The 19962-nt window shown below is 46.3% G+C and overlaps 1 protein-coding gene across 4 annotated transcripts in view; it reads right to left on the bottom strand.

The window, feature by feature from the left end:
- The window catches only part of TUT1 (terminal uridylyl transferase 1, U6 snRNA-specific), a 688083-nt gene that overhangs the window by 150985 nt on the left and 517136 nt on the right, over positions 1-19962 (bottom strand). For all 4 annotated transcript variants that reach the window (XM_069645196.1, XM_069645195.1, XM_069645199.1 and 1 more), the window contains one exon: positions 13947-14069. In XM_069645196.1, the coding sequence (XP_069501297.1) occupies positions 13947-14069 (123 nt within the window). The remainder of the gene's footprint in view (positions 1-13946; positions 14070-19962) is intronic.

Here is a 19962-nt window from a genome sequence, read left to right as displayed (position 1 = left end):
CAGTGACATCTTTTTCCCACAATCTCGGCATTTTTTGAAGCCGGATCGAGGAGTTGTCGGTTCCGACGAGGAAGCCATCGAGTACGGATCGAATAACTCGAGGTAAATAGGATTAATCTGACAAGAACTGAGCAACGGTATTCCGAGGCACTGAGTAAGCGCGGAAAAACGGAACTGAGCAACGGACGCTGCGCGCGGCCTTTATAGGCAGGATGACGTCGACTGTCGAGGGACATCGACTCGGAGGACGTCGACGCGCAGCGCCCTCTAGAGAGAAACATTTTTCCAAGGCCAGCAGAGCTGGAAGGAGATATATAAAATGAGGAATATGTCGGAGGACACAATCCCTTCGAAATAGTATTTTGGTCCACAATTGCTTATTTTGCTTGAAAACTACATTAGCCAAACCATTGGGGCCAGACGCCCTTGACGCCGAAGCCCTATTAATCAGAGCACCAATATCCTGCTGGCTCATATCAATATTCAAATCAACATCAGATGTGTCCAAAATATTTTGCAGAGTACATTGTCTTGTTTGGTAAAGACTGCCAAAATGGCCACTCCACTGGCTATCTGAAATAGCATTTGATAATGGCAGGCAGTTTTGAGATGCCTTCTTGGTAACTAGTGCCCAAAAAGATCTAGATGAATTATCCTTCAATGCACGCAGCATTTTTTCCCAATCTAGTTGATATAGCATGGCTCTATGCTCCTTGATCTTCCTTTTCCAGCAGTTGGCAGTGTATTTTTTTAGGGCCATTTTTTTCAGGGGAAAGTGTTACTTTAGCCAACTGCCTCAGGGCCTTTTGTCTCTGAGTTTTGTAGATTCTTATAACGGGATCATAGGCATGTGTATAATTGATCCTAGCCCGATCTGGCTGTATGGGGGCTACCGTTTGCGATATCACATTTCCCACATAATGTGAGAAAGAATCTTGCGAGTACATCAAGTGCGTTCTGTTCAACGTAGAGGAGTTAAAGTTGTCAAGAAAGACTACACTTGTTTTTTCTACGTTACCCCTATTCCACACAATTCTATTTTTTGCTTGATTTATTTCCAAATTCGCTAGGTTCGGGTGGCTGCCACTCAGATCCCTTATCCCCTCAAAATTTAAATACAGTATCTTGTGGTCACTGCACTTAGTCTTCAACAACCTGAGCTCCACTACCATGGAAATAAGTGAGTCTGTAAGGAAGATGTAATCAATTGCACTTGTTTGCGTCCCTCTATGCCAGGTGATGTATGGAGTTTTACTTTTCCAGAGGCCCATTGTATTCGACAGACCCCATGACTCCAGGAAAACCTTCCAGAGGTACACATGCATGTTTTTATGTCCCAGTGTCAAATTAGATTTCCCCACAGTCTCCACTTTAGACGATGAAAGTTCATTTACAATTCCAGCATTAAAATCCCCTGCAATATCATTACCAGATTTTTTGAAATTTCATGACATTTCATCATCAGGTCCCCCAGTTTTTTTAGTTCTTTCGCAAATATCTAGTTTTGTGTTCCAATAGATATTAATAATCATAAGATCACTATCCCCGATAGGCGTACTATGTTCAAAACGTAAAAGCAATAGTAATCCCCAGTTAGCAATCCTATAGATTATTATAACTTTCGGCATCAAGGAGGTAGCTACTCCAATGAGCAATCCACCCGCTGGTCTGCCTACTGTACCTTCTTTAGCCACAGAAGAATAAACAATAAAGCCATCTAATACAAATTCAGAAGTGTGCCAGGTTTCCTGTAGACAAAAGATAAAGCATTCTTTAAGTAGAGCACATATTTCCAAAGAGTTCCTCCGTGACCAATTCCCCCTCGAGTTCCAACTTATCAGGGGAAAAGTTGCATGTTTACAGTTTCAGGCCCTGGAGCTGTGAAATGGAGTTTCTTAATGTGAGGGCCAACCATCTAAGATTAGGCTCTCCAAAAGTACTTTCCATTTTGTTAGCATTGGTGCAATGATTCTCTTCCACCGGCGGCCCCCTCTCCCCCTGTACGGGAGGTCCCCTCTCCGGAGCCACCCTCTCCATATCGTATCCCATTTTGTGGAATATACTACATTCTTTCAGGACTGTCTCAACGATATCAGCGTAAAATACAACCCTTATGTAGTCATATCTTACCGGGTGGACAAAATCCACCAGCTTAATGTCTCTTGAAGTAATAAGGGAGAGGCTAGGGATTTCCCCAATCAGAGCCAAAACCATTGGTTTGTTCAGGCAACGGGGACCACCCTTGTCGAATAGATAGTGTAGAAATATGCTTGGAAATTCCGCGCATTTGAAGGGGCGATAATTGATACCTAATGATTGTGAAACCACTGAAGGTGTATCCATCATGACATTCCAAGCAAAGTCGGCCCTCCATGGTTGTCCAACATATTTCAGTATACCCTTCCACTTCCCTTTGTACACCATCGTTCAGTAAACCCCGAACTGAGTTTGAGGCCTTGAAATTCTGGTTTTGGGGTACTTCTTTGGCAACAGCACTAGTTAGCTGTGTTGGTGGAGTTATTTTAGGGATGGCTTTGTTTTGGGTACCCAATATCAGTACCAGAGGCAAAGTAGGTTTAAAGGCGGATTCACTTTGGTCGACCTTGTCATGACCCTCCAGCATCAGTTTTATGACCCTTCTGATCACGCGTTCCATCACAGGGACCCCTTTCAAAGAGTTTGCTTCTTCCTCGTCCTCTATGTGTTCCGCCCCTCCTAGGGATTTGTGCCCAACTAGGGGGTCTTTATTGCCCTATTTAGTCTTAGATTGCAGGCATCTGGTACGCCCTGTACTTTTAGATTGAAAGCATAGTCCTGAGGGCTCAGGCTTGCCAGTAAAGTGTGTAGTATGCAGTTTTACAACATTTTTTCCTTGATTGCCTGACTCTAATGCAGTTGCCACGTCCGTGACAGGTCCCCCCTCCCTTTGATCCCAATTCTCTCCAGAGTAGAGCCTCCTCAGTCCATTGGGGTCCTCTGTTGTCCCTGTAGCTGAGGCACCTTTATCTGAAGGGGAGACCAGTGTTGAATCTAGGGCAGGCGAGTTGGGTACCAACTGCTTTGTTTGTTTGGGGAAGAAATTAAATAAACTTCCCTTCATGTTTTGATCAGACAATGAGGAGCCCTTGATGTTACTACTAAGTCCTCTCAGTGGGCGCATGACGTCCTTGTTTTTCAGATTTTCAGAGAGCTGGTCTGGGGCAGCCATGCCGCTCGACCCCTTACACAATAACACATCTGGACCTTCTTCTACTTCTATGATATCACGGTCCAGATCATCCGCCTCACCTCTCAAAAGCCATCACCAATGATTTTTAGCAACTTTATCATTCTTCCGTTTTTATCCTGAAGTGTTCTTTCTATTCGGGATGGTAATTTTCTTTCTGTTCTTTTTATTTTTGAGTGGATTGTGGGTCATTTGTTTCTGTTTCGGCTGCCTATCTTCATTTTTATTTTTTTTGTTAGAGTCATTGCTCGGACCAACACTTTTAGGGGCCTCTCATTAACATGTCAGGTTCTTCAAGTTGTTCCAAGGCCCCCTCCCCCGGAATTCAGTGGGTGTCAGTACGGGCAGCCTTGGTTCCAGCAAATTCAAATTAGCCATTCCGCAGCTTGCAGCAGAGCAGTTTGAATCTCCACTGCAGCTATAAGCTGCTTTAGTAAAATGGTGTGAAGTGAGAGTTCATTTAGTATCAGGCCATTCAAGGGATCCTCCTGTGCTGGTCCCATCCCGGTCTCCCTGGCAATCGGTTGAGCTGAAGAAATTTCCCATTCCGCCTCCATCCCCAACGGATACTGGGACAGTGCCAGAAGTGAGCTATTGACCATCTCTGGTCTTTGCTCGGTTTCCTTCTGATGCAGGGATTCTGCCGGCTGACTGAATCCCTCCAAGCTCTTGCTTGGTTCACCGGAATCAATCAGCAAAATAGATTTGTCCGCCACCCCCTGTTAAGCAGAAACCTGTGCAGTTCCCTCTGGGACCACTGCAAAAGATTTAAGACTACAGGTGTTGGCAGTAAACCCACTTGGTAGCAGTCTGTACCACACAGATTGACTGTGGTAGCTGTGGCTGAGCAGTCAGACTTCCCTCAAGAAGAGTTAGGCAGTATATAGAGGATACAGGATAGGTACAGAGGCACAGTAGTACAAGCAAACACTGACCAGAGCTAGATGTAAAAGTATATACTTATTTATTTTAAAGGCACACTCATAAATTACACTAGCACAGAAAAAGGTAAGTAAGTCAAAACACAGTCACTATTACTTATATGTACATCCCTAGTCATTTGTTGGACACGTCTAAGTTAACACCACTTATTTCCAAACAGAGGTGAGCGCTTAACGTCAGATGGCACTCCAACAAGTTATTAGAAAAGGGAGGGAAAAAGCAGAAGTAATGAAAGCAGCAAGGTAAAACACTTTTCACATAAGGTTAGAAAAGGCAGTCAATTGTGGAACAAGGAGAATTGGTTTGTGGCCTGCTTTAGAGAGAGCCAGGCGAAAATATGCCCAAGATCACACAATGTCACAAGTCTTTGCAGGTGAGTAGAAAAGGTTTTACTGAATTTAGAAAAAGTTTAGTTAGGATGTCCCAGGCTTACCCAGGTTCGAGAGCCGAGGGCTAAATCTACCCCGTACAATCGGTGGCAAGGGAAGCCGGGCGGAACACAGTACCTTTAAAAGTGGGAAGGATCCTCCAGCGGTGGTAGTTGTTCCTGGTAGTGGGTGCAAGTCGCGGCGTCGTCCAGAGGAAGAGGTGATCTCGACGTGGAGGAAAGCTGAAGGTCATTGCACTACCAGGGATGAGACCAGCCGTGGAGTTTTCCGGTCACAAAGGATTTTACCCCTCTTTCGCGGTTGAGGTAAAAAGTGGTATCCCGGTTGCCGGGGTGCTTGGCACAGGCAAGGCGGCCACGAGATGCTTCGGGACGGCGAAAAGAAGGCAGCAACTGGTTGTCCCCACCAGTTAAGGGAAGGAGACTCTCCGGCGGGAGATCTCCTCTGTCGTCGGAAAAAGCGGTGAGACGGTTCCGCAGGGCTCCACCGGTGGTGTCGTCTTGGCAGGTCGGCTCGGCTTCTCCCTCTTCGGCTTCTTAGGTCCTGTGGCGACTTCTGAAGAACCAGTCCCAAAAACCCTGCTTTTATGCAGCAAACCCCCATTCATACAGCCTAGCTGTCACTCAAACATGCTAAGTGGTGAGCGGGTTGGCTCACCACTTGGGCCAATCACACCAGAGTGCGACATGAGTTGGCAAGGCAACTCAGTCCAGGGTGCCTAAACCCCCTCCCACACCCCCTGTGGTACCCAGACAGAATGGCACCACTGTGGAGGGCTTCTGTGCAGAAGCCCGCCAAAAGTGGAACAAAGGCTCGACTCGGGTTCAGGGTTACTGAAGTGAACCTAGACGCCATTTTGGCGGCAAGTTCTGGCAAAAAATCCCAACCGGTGAATTTATATTAAATAAATAAACCGGCGGTATCTTTAACATTGCCCCAAAAAGTGGTGCATTAAAAACAATGGGAAATCCCATTGGGAAATATTCCGGTGGAATATTTCCGTGGTATCCACTGCCACCAGCCAGAACTCGGCGAGGGGGGACGGGACAGTACCCCCTCGACAACAGACCCAGGGGCAATCTAATTGCCCCTACCAGTACTTCCACAGTAAGATGGTTTGTACTGGTTCAGTTCCTAAGTTAAGACTAGTAAAGTTAATGGTGACTTTACAGACCCAGGGAGACAGTAGTCAGTCCCAGGGTGTGGAGTCTATGTTTGGGGGTCTCTATGACACCCCTGTGTTACTGCACTCAGGGTGCTGTGTAACACACATTCAAAAACCAATGATAGCCTATGGGGAAAAAATACCCCCTAGCCCATAAGCACATAGCAAGTCACAGAAACACTCTCAAGTCATGTCCAAGAGTGAGGGTAAAAGAGTCTCACTCTTGGCAGGAGAAAAAATAAACCCAAAAAATCCAGCAAAGCTGCTGGGGGACTCACTAGGTTAGGAAATTCAGCCTAAACAGAGAATTCTCCCTAACACCCCCCCACCCCCCACCCTCCACCAAACCCATAGCAGCACTTCCCATAGGGGAGGGTGGTGAAGGGGGTAAAGGAAGTTTACAGGCCATACTCATTGTGCCCTTAACAGGGGTAAATACCAAAGGTGCGGTCAAAATGTCGTCAAAGGGCCTGCCTCTGCCCTGGTCAGTGGGACGGTCCTGTTATAGGTATAAATGTCCCTCTTGTTTTTCCTCATGCCGTTCGCATGAGTGTGTATGATCTAACTCAAAGCAAATAGTATGAATGATCAACTCAAGACAGATGGTGCTAATCAGAATAAGAATTACAGCTATACCTTATATTCCGCCAACCCGCACCACGCCAAACAGCCCAACAGCACTTACGGTGCACTTCTAGATGGGCGCAAGGCTGCGTGTGCACCCGTGTTTTAGGCTTGGCGCCGGGTCGCGGGAGGCAGGGGGCATGGCAAACACGCAAAGGAGCTGCAGAAAAAGAAGCAGGATAGCGTCAGTCACAAGCCAAGAATATGTCGGCACATAAGGCAGAAACTAAAGTGTGTCAAAGATAAAGCAGCCACAAGGTATGAGCTCAGAGTAACTCAGAGTAAAGTCAATAAAGTCAATAATATCTGCTTGATATTTAGTCTTGAGGAAGTTGTCCTAGCTGAATGTTACGGCACAGTGAAGTCAGTGATGCTTCATCTCGCGCATGGGAGCCTTCCCAATGCTCCCCAAGGAGAGGTGCAGAAGCTGACACAGTTTCCCTTTCCGCGAAGCACGGCGGGCAGCAGAAGCAGGAGCAGAGTAGAGAACAGCCCAACAGCACTTACGGCGCACTTTGTGGTATCTCTGTACCCTCACCCACAACCCGTTGCTCAGGAGTTCCCCAGCTTCCTCCTCCCAATCCCGTCGCAACTGGCTCACCTCCTTTCCTACTCTCGACATCAATAGCTCATAAATTCGGGAGATCTCATAGCCTCTGTCTGACACATCGTAAAATGTTTCCATGGCCGCGTCAGGCTGGCTTTCAAACACTAACCGACCAGGTATCTTTTAACATTTGCAACAGTCTTGTATACGTGATATATTGTCAGTGATGTAAGCCAGTGTCATCCACCAGTGTGTTGAACTCTACCACCTTCCCCTCCTGTCAGACATCCCCCAACATTGCTATGCCTATCCGTTCCCAATATTTCCGGACTGTCTTCTGTAATTGTTCATCCACCCCATTCAGTGCCACTAGCGGCATCTGTGGGGAACATGGGAGTTCCCTAAATCCAACATTCCTGACCTTCCCGCTCCTTGTGACTTCTGCACCTATATCCATTCTTTCAGGAAAAAAGGACCACATTCCTTCCTCAACAATCTGGACTCAGATGTGCAGTCTTCCGATAACCACCTCGCCACGTATTGTAATTGGCTGGCTAGATAGTAAATCTCGAAGTTGGGCGATCTAATGCCCCCTCCATCATACTCGTTCTGCAATTTCCAAAGTGCTACTCTGTTCCTGGTATTGTGCCATATGAACCCCCTGCATATTCCATGGATTTTCACAAAGAATCGCCTTGGTATTCAATACGGTATATTCATAAAATAGTGTAGCAGCCTGGGCAGCACACCCATCTTTAGCAATGCCACTCCCTGATCTCCCTCTGGCCCTTCTGCAGCCACCCCTCCTCCCTCCTTCTCTGCCTTTCCCCTTTTTTCTGCTGACGAGGTTTCGAGACAAGTCCGATCTATGAAAGTCTTGTCAAAACAGGTCCAAACCTGTTCCTCCAAAACTATCAAGGACCACATCGACTCCCTGGCTCCAGCCCTGGCCGACTTCTGCAATCACTCATTCGCCTCTGGAGTCTTCCCATTTCCCCTCAAGCACTCCCTTGTGCACCCCCTTCTTAAGAAACCCTCTTCCGACCCCTCCTGCCCAGCTAACTATCGCCCAATCTCTATCATTCCCTTCCTGGGCAAGCTCCTGGAGAAACTGGCCATCTCCCAGCTTAATCTCCATGCTGAATCTGTTGGTAGTCTTCATGACCATCAGTCTGGCTTCAGAGCTGCCAGAAGCACGGAAACTGCTCTCCTGAACACCCGTGAGGACCTGCTCTTAAACCTTGACTCTAACACCCCTTGTGTTCTCATTTTGCTCGACCTCTCTTCTGCCTTTGACACTGTCAACCACACCATCCTGCTCAACCGTCTCTGTGATAACCTGGGTATCACTCGTCAGGCTCTGGCGTGGCTGACCTCCTCCCTCTCCAATCCACCCTCCGAGGTCCAACTGGGTTCCTTCCTCTCTCACATCTTTTTCTCTACCTGTGGTGTCCCCCAGGGATCTAACCTCTCCCAGTGGCTGTTCAACCAGTATCTGGCACTTCTTGCTCACCGCATCGCCTCTCTCTGTCCCAACTTTCAGTGCTACGCGGATGATACCCAGTTCATTTTCAGGCTACCCTCGGCCTCCTCTTCCCCCTTCCCTCATCTCAGACTGTCTTTCTGCTATCCAGGAATGGTGTGCCGCCAACGACCTTTGCCTTAATGCCAGTAAGACTGAGATTCTACTTATCGGCACACCCACTCCCTCCTTCCCTGCAGCTCTCTGGCCGGCCTCCCTTGGCCCTCTTCCTGCTCCTACCTGCAAAGCAAAAAACCTCGGGGTCACCTTCGGCTCCACACTCTCTTTCTCTCCTCATATATCTGACGTCTCTAAGAAGTCACACTACCAGCTACACCTCCTCAGAGGTATCCTTCCTTTCCTCTCCTTCCCCCAGAAGCTCACTGGGCCTCATTACGGCCCAGGCGCTAATGGGTTAACGGCGCCGTAAAATGCTGCGGCGCCGTTAACCTATTAGCGCCTAATTACGAGGTCCCCTTGCGGGACCCGACCTTAACGGCTGGTTTTACCAGCCGTTAAAGTAGGGACCCACAAAGGGACCTTGGTGCTAAGTACGGTGCTGCAATTTGCGGCACCGTACTTAGCGCCTTCTCCATTCCCATTGAGCCCTATGAGGCAAAAATGGGAATGGGGAAGGACCATGGCGGCATGGGGAATTACCGCCCCGGCAACCTCAGAATGGGGTGGTAATTCCCCATTCCGCCATGGCGGACACCGGCATGGACCATGGCGCTAATAGCACCATGGTCCTCCGCCTGGGTAGTAATGAGGCCCACTGTCTCCAGAGCCCTGGTTCTCTCGAAGCTGGACTACTGTAACAGCCTCTATCTAAATCTTCCTGCCTCTACTCTCCGCCCTTTGCAATTCATCCAGAACAGGACTGCGAGACCTGTCCTTGGCCTCAAGCCCAGGGACCTTATCTCTTCAGGACTGAATTCACTACACTGGCTCGCAGTGGCTGCGAGGATTAAGGTCAAAACCCTCTGCATTGTCCACAAGGCCTTCTGGGGCCTTGGGCCAAAATACCTTTAACTCTCTCTTCCTAAATATCTTCCTTCTCAAGCTCTTTGCTCATCCGCCTCCAACTACCTCAGGGTCAGCCGCTTCTCCAAGCAACGAGCTGGGGGTGGATCCCTCTCCGCAGCAGGGGCCTCCCTCTGGAACAGCCTTCCTGCCTCCCTGAAACTTGAGGAGAACCATCACCGGTTCCGGAAGCACCTCAAAACCTTCCTCCTTGCCTCCGCTTTCTCTCCCTCTCTCCCCTGCTAAAACCACTGAACCTGCACTGAATCTGCAACTGGGCCACTCACCGATCTTGGTCCTTGGGCCAGCCACTCTTCCCTGCACTGCCTACCTACACTAGGGGACTGTCTCTGTATCCCACAGCCCCTTCTCCCGGCACTTACCTTGCACTTGCCACCAGCTGGCCCTATTATTTATCTTGTATTCTACTAACCATGTACTGCACTCTCCCCCCTCCCCTTCCCCTTGCACATTTTCCAGTCCCCTAAACCCTTGAACTTGCGCAATCTGATTGACACCTGGCCTAGTAGGATCATTGTTTGTCTCCCCTTGTTTCCCCCCGCCTCGTCGCGCCTTGAAACACTTGTGTATAGGCGCGTTACAAATGCCATATCATATCATATCACTCTACCCATCATAGTCAAAGGGAGCTTTGCCCAGAACCTCATGCTGTTTTCAATGTTAATTACCGCCTTCTCTGTGTTCTGTTTGTGTTCGGCCTCAACGCAGTGATATACATCAATCCCCAGGTATCTAAACGTCCCGGTCTCCCATTGTATTGGTAACACCGTTTTTTTCTCCCGCAGTATCCCTTTATATCTGCCTAGGGGAAATATACATGATTTCCTGGGGTTCACCGTTATGCCAGACAACGTTGCACACCGCTCCATTATTTCCTGGATATATTGTAGGTTCTCTTCAGAATATTTCAAATACAATAGTCTGTCATCTGCATACATTGATATGAGATGTTGCCCTCTTTTCGTGTTAATCCCCACCTCCCCATGTTGTTGCCTCAGATATATCGCTAGGCGTTCCAGTGCTAAGATGAACAACATCGGGGACCACAGGCATAACACACAGGAACCAATCACGGGTGCTGGGAAGGATGGGAGGCGGCGGGAGATTCAGGAAGCGGGTCTGGGGTTAGGATGGGACGGTGCCGAGCGCACCTGTGGATTTTACTTTGCTTTTTTTCTCCAAAAAAAAAAGAAGACAGAAACCAAAATAGGTGCAAAGGCATTACAAGACGCTGCTTTGCAGGCAAGCCTTACCTCAGAGCTGGAGATGGCAAATGGCTCGAGGGACTTGCTGCAAGGGAATGGCTATCGGCGTGTTTGAAGTGCATAAAGCACAGGTACCAATAACAGGTGCTGGGAGGGTTGGGAGGCGGGTGGGAGATTCAGGAAGCGGGTCAGGGGTTAGGATGGGACAGTACCGATCGCACCTGTGGATTTTACTTTGCTTTTTTTCTCCAAAAAGAAGGTAGGCCCCAAATTGAAACTTAGGTGCCCATATTGTGCACTATAGAGGTTATGGACATAGCATGCAGTAGAAAAATCACACAATAGTTGGTAGAACACTGCCAACAGCCCTAACTAGGAGATAGTCTATGTGACTAAAAAGTCACAGGAGCAGAGAAAAGGTGGATTCTAGGTATCTCTTTGGCACTCAATATAAGGTGGTGTGTGCCAATCTCTCAGACTATAATGTTTTTGGAGTGATACTAAGAACTCTACTTATTCTAGGATAATGAAAATAATATCAAAGGAGGACTATAAGGGTCCCCAACAACACTGCCCATAAGGAGCTGTGTGTCGCAATAGTAAAATACAGATGCCTTTAAGAGTTGTGGAGTAAGATGGGCTCCATAGGACAGGTACAAAACAAAGAATAGAGTTCCAAAGGACAGAGTTCATAGGAAGGAATGAGTGGGAAAAGGCTTCACTCATTCAGGATTTAGGAAAAAGGTCCAGATGTAAGCAGCAAAAAGTGCTGGGGGTCTCACTAGGAGAGGGGATGAAGCATTACAATTATAAATTTCCCTAACACTAGGGGAGGAGTAGAGCATAGATTGAGAAAATGTAGGTTCTGTAAAAAGGAAGGCAGGGATGCCATTTCACCAAAATGCCAGAGGTAGTGGAAGTGACATCACATGACTCTTGACCTCTGATATCACAGGAAGTGATGTAATTTGACCCCACCCCAAAGTGACATCACAGAATCAATGGAAAACAACCTTTCACCCCTTGACAAAACAGGAAGTGGCATCACATAGCATTGTTCCTAAGTACACTATGAAAAATATGGTTACACTATCACTGTAATGAGATATACATTTCATACAAGAATGGATCACCATATGCATTGTTAATTTCAGTGTGTATAAACCCATATTACCAAATTACTGTTAATGCAAGCAAATGCCCAATGCCAAATGATAATGTGTTATTATATAGCACTTACATCTAAGCGCTTTATATAGAACAAATATACATACAATATCACCCAACCTGTGTTGGTACTCATTTATCAACCTCAGAAGGATGAAAGGCTGAGTTGGCTTTGCCGGAATTCAAACCTTCAGATCACACACACACACATCGCAGTAGCAAGCGTTCAACCCCTTCAGCTATCTTAACAGCTACAGCTAGCTGACCGGCTATAGTAAAATGTTCAATTACATGTATGAATGTTCTCAAAGTCAGGAAGTAAATTACACTCTGTAGTGGATACCATTAAACTGGTAACTGAGATTTAACAGAAGGCCAGTTCATCTGCAGGTCTGGTGCAAAGTTGGCCAAATGTCAAGCCTGCATGGATCTATATTTCATGCTTCAGAGGTTGGCAAAATACATACCGTTTGGAGGGTTCATATCTGTGTATTAAATAATTTAGGGTAGCAGAAGATAAGCAGCACACTCACATGGCATCCCGTACTCTGGGCACTCGTTACCTCCTACATGCAAACAAACATCCTGAACAGCATGCCATGGAGATAGGAAAGATAAGCACATTACAACAAAGCATTGCTTGTGGCACAATGAGATCAAGGGCCATTTTATCTGCTATGGTCAAACATTTCTACACTGTACACAAGCTTGTAGGCACAAGGATTTTGTCAAGTGACCGAGGACACCGAGATGGAATGTCTTCTGATAATTGTAACAGACAACATCAGAAAAAAACATGCTATACTGCAACTTGCGAAAAAAAAAAAATACATAGTCCAAAATGGATGCTTATTCTACTCTAAATGTTTTTGGAGGTTTTTGTCTGCATTGTGAATTTGAGGTGTTTAAGAACATACTAAATCAGTGACTCACCCCCTGAAGTGTGCCTGAAATAAACCTTTAATGAGTCTAGAAATTATTGCATAGAATTCCAAACCAGAAATACAAATGACTTGTTATTCCTATTCTTTCTTATTTAGGGTCACTGCTCCAAGTGTTACACGTGTGGAACCCTCTGTTTTTTAAGAAGCCTGAACAAGAAAGCCATACATTTTAGAAACAAAGAGCCACATGGCACTGGCCACAGTCCAGGAGATTCAATCTGTTAAATAAAAAAGATTTTTTTTTTTAGGGGTAACAAGGGAGACCTCTGCGGTTGCAGGTGCGTCCCCTGGTGACCCCCAAACGACATCCCTGAATGAGGGCTTAGAAACTATTTACTAGGAAATTTAGTGGAAACCATTTACTGTTGGAATGTCCAATGCTTACTCCCCAATGTGATCATTACTTTTCACACTTAATAGAACATTTTAAGCTTCTACACGCAGGTCTTACTTGGCAAATTGTTTTTTACATGCAAATCTTTTAAATGGAGTTTGCCCACTATTCGTTTTTTACAAGAGCTTTTTCCAACTGAGGAAGAGGAGATCAATCCATATGTGAATAGAATATGGGCTATCAGTTTTTATGATGCATTTATATTTGTGATGTATTTGTTATATATATATTTTTTTCAGAGATATGGACTGTGAAAGTATGTTTGTAAGTATGATGGTTTTTAAGTTCCTTAGTGAACTATGTCACAAATAAATTAAAACATTCTTTCAAATGACCACACATTGCAGATTCTGCTCATTGACATTCATGTTACTTTTACTCTCGTTTGAGTGGGTTGGGAGTGTGAACTGCTTTGGGAATGACAAACAGGTACAGTAATTTATTCAATTGCCCAGTTTTGCCATGGATGTGGCTTTGACTGTCCTGTGCCTCTAGCAACAGTTTCTTAAAACGAAATGACTCAAGAATATGATAGTACGTTTTTGAAAGTTGTGGTAGAAAGGGAGAGAGCAATATGAAGAGTATCAGAGGGAAGAAGTGAAGAGAAAGGGGATATGTGAGGAGACAAGAGGAAAGGTAGAGAAAGAGCATGACTAGTAGATGAGCTCCTATTGTGATAAACTGATAACTGCTCAAAGATAGGGATTTAGGACACATAGGAGGTTCCCTAGATACCACCTATTGTCTTGCAGTCTGCGCAGCTTCATTATCACCTACCTGCCAGTTCTTTTAGTGTCTTCAAGGTTGGCAGTGCCATGGGTATGCGCGTCTGCAGGAAGAAGATGACCAACAATGTGAGGGCATAGTTGTTCAGCAGCGGCCCTCCTCCAAAAGGGTTTCCTGTGTGTGGTAAAATGAAACATTTAGAGCCCTGCCTCTGAAATCATGCTGGGATGAGATGCCAAGAGAATCAGTTTGGAGGGACGGTGGACATTGAGGGGAAGAGAGAAATATTCTCCAATGTCGGTCTTCAGATAATATCTGTACTATCAGAGCTCTAACAACAGGTTAAAGTGAAATACAATTTTTAAAAGTATAGGCGGCGTTGGCATTTCAGATTGGTACATGGGAGTATTCATGTAGAAATGTCAAGGCATTTTCTCTGACTAGCCAATCAGGGAATAAAGTCCATAACCCCTCCCCCAACCCCAACAACATTCTCCTTGGGGGGTTTGTAGAGACAGATAATGGGGATCACCTCTGACAGCACAGGTCACAGTTGGCCCGCATAAACGCGAATTCTGGGATCCATAGCTAGGATTCTGTTCTCCTTCTGGGCTTAATGGGGCAACAGCTGGCCTTTGGAAACCCTTAGGAGCCACTGTTGGGCCCTCCTGCCCTTCATGAGTCCAAATGCTGAATGAGGCTACAGGGCAGGGTAGAGTGCCCAGTGTACCCTCACTCTCCTGCCTTTTAGACAGTTCCTTTTCCTTGGAGTCGCATTCATTTCCACACAATAGTAATTCTCCCTCAAAGCTACTCGTTCTCCTCAACCTCATTCACTCTAGAGATTTCCTGCCATCCCAGAAAAGAGATCTTCAAAATGTCTATCAACCATCTCTTCTACCCAGGGCACGGGGTCGAATATTAGCATAGATCTTGTTCACAAAGTGGAAATCCTTACAGAATTCTGTGATATGCCCAACTAATCAGGAAGGAGCACTCCGTCCTCCAGAAGGGAACACTGACTATTTTAAGCCAACTGCTAACACTTCTGAGTGCTTGTTTTTTTAAATAAACAAGTAGATGTAGTCACTTCACACTGGAAAGGAAAAAAAAAAACACCCCACTCTTACATCATGGACAGGTCGCTGCAAATGAACCATCTTGCTCAGGGACTGCCTGCGCAACCAATTCTGAGATTCTCCAATATCCCGATATTTTATCAAATGAGCACCTTGACCTTACCCCCTCCTCCCCGTTCTTCAGGAAGTTTGGATGTTGGGGACCACCAGGGTAGAGGACCAGAACAAAGCGATGGTTAATTTTGAGGTGTGGGCACAACACTAACAAATCTTGTGCCAGTCATCAGGATCCATACTTTTTCTCCCCAGTAACACTGTACCCACAACAGCAAGCAGGGTGGCAGCGACTAGCTCTTCTAGGAGGGCGTCCTTTGTAGGTTTCTAAATATTCAATAATTTTCTGCTGCAAAGACAAAATCTGTGAGGACAAACTAAAGTGACCCAGTGGACAAAGGAGGGTAGTAGCCCAGCAGAAATTAATCCCAGCATGGGGAGAACTGATAGGGGCAACACAGGATGGCGCAAGGAGCAGATGAGGCAGGATGTTGGTGACCCAACACCACCACAGGTGGTGGCAGTGTCCAACAGCAAGGCGGGAGAACTTGGTGGTAAATGGCAGAATGCAGCCGTCTCAGCATGGAAGGAGCAACTCCAGGCCAAACTCAATATTGAAGTGGATCAGCAAGAGGATGGAGGAAGCCGGGTCTGGACTTCTAGCAGCAAAATACCCAGTCTAGCATGTGCCTAAACCACTGCATCCGACTAATACAGCCAAACCAACTCCTTCCACAACTAGAGAAAGAGAAGAGACTGGACAAAGCCAAAGGTACCACTATTCAAATGGGCTGGACAAAGGCAGCCCATCAATCACAAAAGGGGCAGTGAAGTCAGGTGGTTGGTTGGCCATTAGGACTTCCACTCAACCCAGAGTACCGCCACACAGTGGCTGAAGAGTATGTAAAGAAGTAGTGGAACTATGTTCCCTGCTGGCCTGTCCCTGCTCCCCACAAATCCCATGGCCACGCCCTCTCCAAAGCGCGATACAAATCCCTAAAAAAATGCGCCTGCTGTTTAAGGGAACATTCAGTGCGCTGTAGTGCAGATCAACTTCTTCCTACACTTATTTTAAAACAAAACCATTCCGGAACAGTTTGTTTTTCAAATACAAGTATAGGAACGTTAACATCTAATCGAAAAAAGTAGAGGAGCACTGCATCCCAACCACCCCCACCCAACTTCAACCACTGCTCCCACAGGATGTATGAGAGCGCGCGCCCATGGACCTAGAAGGATCTAAAAAAGCTCAAATCAATATAGATGCTGCCATGCCGGCAAACAAAGAGCCCAAGTTACCATAAACTCAATTTTAGGCCTTCCTCCTAGTTGCCCTGAACAAAATAAGCCCTAAAATACAGAAAGGCCAAGAGCATAACTTAAATAAATACAATGGTATGTAAATGGCCACCAAAACGTTGCATTGGGCAAGCAATGTAGTCTATGGTGGTCAGATGGCTCCAGTGTGTCTGGAAGGGCAGGATGTGAGGGAGGTTCCCGAAATTCCCCTGTTCTTCGTCTATAGGAATGCCTGAATGCCACCAGTCCTGATTGGCTGGCTGGCCTTTCAGGACAGCCATCCTGCTGTGTGATTGACAGCCTAGGCTGTGCATGAATGGGAGAAACCTGCTTAAAAGGTGGAGGTTTTGGGACTAGAGGCCGAGACGACCACTGGGAGAAACCGCTGATGAAGAAACCATGAACGACGCTTGCTACATCCTCCTGGACCTTTGAATTGCCCGGTGAAGACCTGCTGCTGTGCTGAACTTATTTTTCACCTCGACAGAGAAGCTCCTCCAGAACGACCTCTCCCCTTGTGTTAGTGGGACCAACTAACCCAGAGACGAACTCCACTGGGCCATCACCTCGACTTGCTTTGCCTCTCCATTGCTTTGGAAGCCCAATGCCAGGGCTCGAATATCCGTAGTCGAGTGAAACGTCTGAAACATTAACAGATGTGGCTAGAAGCTCCAAGAGTCTCCCAAGGACCCTCCAGAAGCAGGAAGAGCAGATCCCGAGTCTCCTCACCAGAGTGCAGGACCCAAGGAGTGAAGGAAGCCCAACCGGTATCCGAGATCCACAACAGTGCTTTTTATGAAGCACTAAAACCGTAAAGTGCTGCTAATCCGAAAAAAAGAGCCAGTAGCTGCAGACAACATCCGAAGTACGCTGCAGAAGCCCTCAAGACATCCTCCCTCTTGTCCCCATGACTGAGGCTCAGGAGCACAGAATCTGCACTGCTGTAGCAAGGCAGAATCCAGCTGGGCCACTTCTTCAAACCAGAGGTACTGTTTAGGCTTGGGGTACTTAACTCATTGTCTTTTAGCTGTAGTTTTCTCAGTTGGGAATTGCAGTGGCTTACTTTTAAAGTGGATTCCAACTCTCTTTTCCCAGGCTTAACAGCTTTTGACCGCACAAGTGATTTTCTACAAACTCTCTAACTTTGTGCAAGACTTTGATTTAAGAAGTGGCTCAGAGCCATAGACTGTTCCAATTTACTTTGGCTGTCCTGGCTCCCTGCAGACTCTTCTGTTCCATTGACTTTGATAATGTTTGTCCCTCATAGGTGGTAGTTTAGTGTAAACTGTTACTGCTGGGAAAGGCTTATCTAGATTTCATTTGAAGAGTTAGTTGTTCTCACATATACCGAGAACATGTTTAATCTTTTTCCTTCCCTAACCTTTTCTTTCTGCAACCTCAGAATCTGCAATATAAATGCCATTACTGTACTTGTGATTGAAGTCACCTCAGGGTGTTTGAAGTGTTTAAGAAGCATATCCAAAGATTATCCACCAACTTGTTTTGATTCTGAAAAGTATGTTTAAAGTATATTTACATTCTTACATGAATTGCCTTTTTGAAGAATGCTTATTTAAAAATGGATTTTAACTAAATAAATAATTATTTATAACAGAAAGTGTAAGTGTTACCTGGCTTCGTGTATTTACGGATTTCATTTGTACAGCTCTACAGCTCACATTTACCCCCCTTGAGATAGGCCAGGCTGCTCAGTCAAACTACAAACCTGTGTAGTACAGACCTATACCAAAAGCTGGGTTAACCTAATACCAAGCAGATAAGTGTTGTGAAGTCTCACATAGTAAGACTGCATCAATTCTTATCCAACACGGACCCCCTTTGTCTTTTCTCTGTTTTTGAACATGTTCTGACTTTAAGGGAAGTAAAGCCTTCTCTTTCATTTCCCTTGCCTTCTGCTCATTTATTATTGGGAACCTGATCAGTCCTTCAGACTACCAGTACTGTGAAACAATGTTTCCCTTTTGCATTCTTGTACTTTTAAACACTGCACACAGCACCATACAGTGCAGTGCAATTGGGATACATTTGTTTCAACCTAGCTTTTTACACTTTGGATTTTTGGTTACCTTTACATGTGCATTAAGACAAGTTGGCGGAAGCATACTATTTTTGCATTATTTTTAGTGTGCACATTTGTGTTTACTGCATATGATTACTAAACATGGCAAGTGCCCTAAAATGAGCGTACCATGAGATGTGCGTTTGCTTTTTCGGCCATATTGTTGTTTGGCCTACTTCCTGCCTTGCCAGATCAGGATCCCTTCAAAGGTTAAGCACTTGCCCGGGAAAGCTGCTGCGTTCACAGGCTAGTGATGCATTTGTGTGTATGAGGCCCAGGAAGGGCCCAGGAGGCCCAAGAAGGGGGTGAGACTGTCTGGGCCCACTCCACATCTTGGTGCCAGAGTGTCTGACTGTGGGGCAAGAGTGAAACCATTAGTTAACCCTGATTGGACAACTACTGGTTGTTTGAATGGTGCAGATCCTTTCCATTGGTGGGCTTGGACTTGCTTGCAGCCTGAATTTATTTTGGATAAGAAGAGTACTCATGCAGCAATTTCTTCAGATCAACATTGGAACCAAGAATCTCTCTTAGAAGAGCCGCCAACTTAAGTTCCAAAGACGACTCCTGAAGAGGCATGGCATCACTTCAGGGGTCTGGCCAGATGAAGCCCTGTTGGACTAGTTGATATCAGAAGACCCCGAGCAGTGCTACAGCCGTTGGACTAGTAGGACCAACTAGTCTCAATGCCTTCTCGAGGAACCAGCCGTCCTGAGCCTTCAGAAGAGTCCCTGGACCACCGGGTGGACAGACCAGCTCTCCCATGGGCTACCTCGCTAGAACAGTTGCCGTTCCACGGTTGCACCTGGAGGTTTGGTACTAGTCCCCTTCCCTCTATACCAACATTAAGGGATCTTGTCCTAGAGAAGCTTCTGTGACCATGACTGGAAGGACGCCTGTTGTCGCCTGTGTGCAGACACTCGCTAGGACTCGACCTCCCCCCCCCATCCTGTAAAGTATCTTGAAGAGGTCTGCATCAGTTGTTCTTGCATTTCTGCATCGCCAGGGGTTGCATCATGCAGCTGTACCTCACTGGAAGAATCCTTGCACCCGCAACTGCTGGGCACCTCTCACTGCAACTAACGGCAGGAAATCCAACCTCCAGAGACCCCCAGAAGATCCACAAAGTAATCTGGGAAAATCAGAGTCAGGGGGGTAAGTGAACGCAGTGCAACAGTTCCCACAGCCCCCACCCCGTCCTCCATAGGATAACAGTGGGAACTGTAAGGAACTCATGGTGGCAACAGTAAAGACAGACACAAGTGATCAGAGTTCAAGGGTGATTATTAAACTGTATGCATGTTGGAAAAACACCTAATCTAAACCTAAATCTAAGATGGGAGCAAGCATCGGCCATCAAATAAAAAATAAGCTAGTCCTTGTGGAGTTCTGTCAAATAAAAGGGCCTCTACTAAGAAAGCTATTGCCAAACCTTACAACTAATAAAAAAAGGGTGTGGGATAGATCTTAAGAGAAGAAAGAAGTGTTCACAAATAATGTGTTAGCCTGGGTCTTCCTTCCCCACGTTTTGAGGACAGGTTTCGGTGGTTCCTCG

This window comes from Ambystoma mexicanum, chromosome 2p, assembly GCF_040938575.1.
Source record: "Ambystoma mexicanum isolate Mex_15411 chromosome 2p, UKY_AmexF1_1, whole genome shotgun sequence".
Taxonomy (NCBI): Eukaryota; Metazoa; Chordata; class Amphibia; order Caudata; family Ambystomatidae; genus Ambystoma; species Ambystoma mexicanum.
Note: the sequence above shows the minus strand (reverse complement) of the source record. Positions and strands in the feature narration are given on the sequence as shown.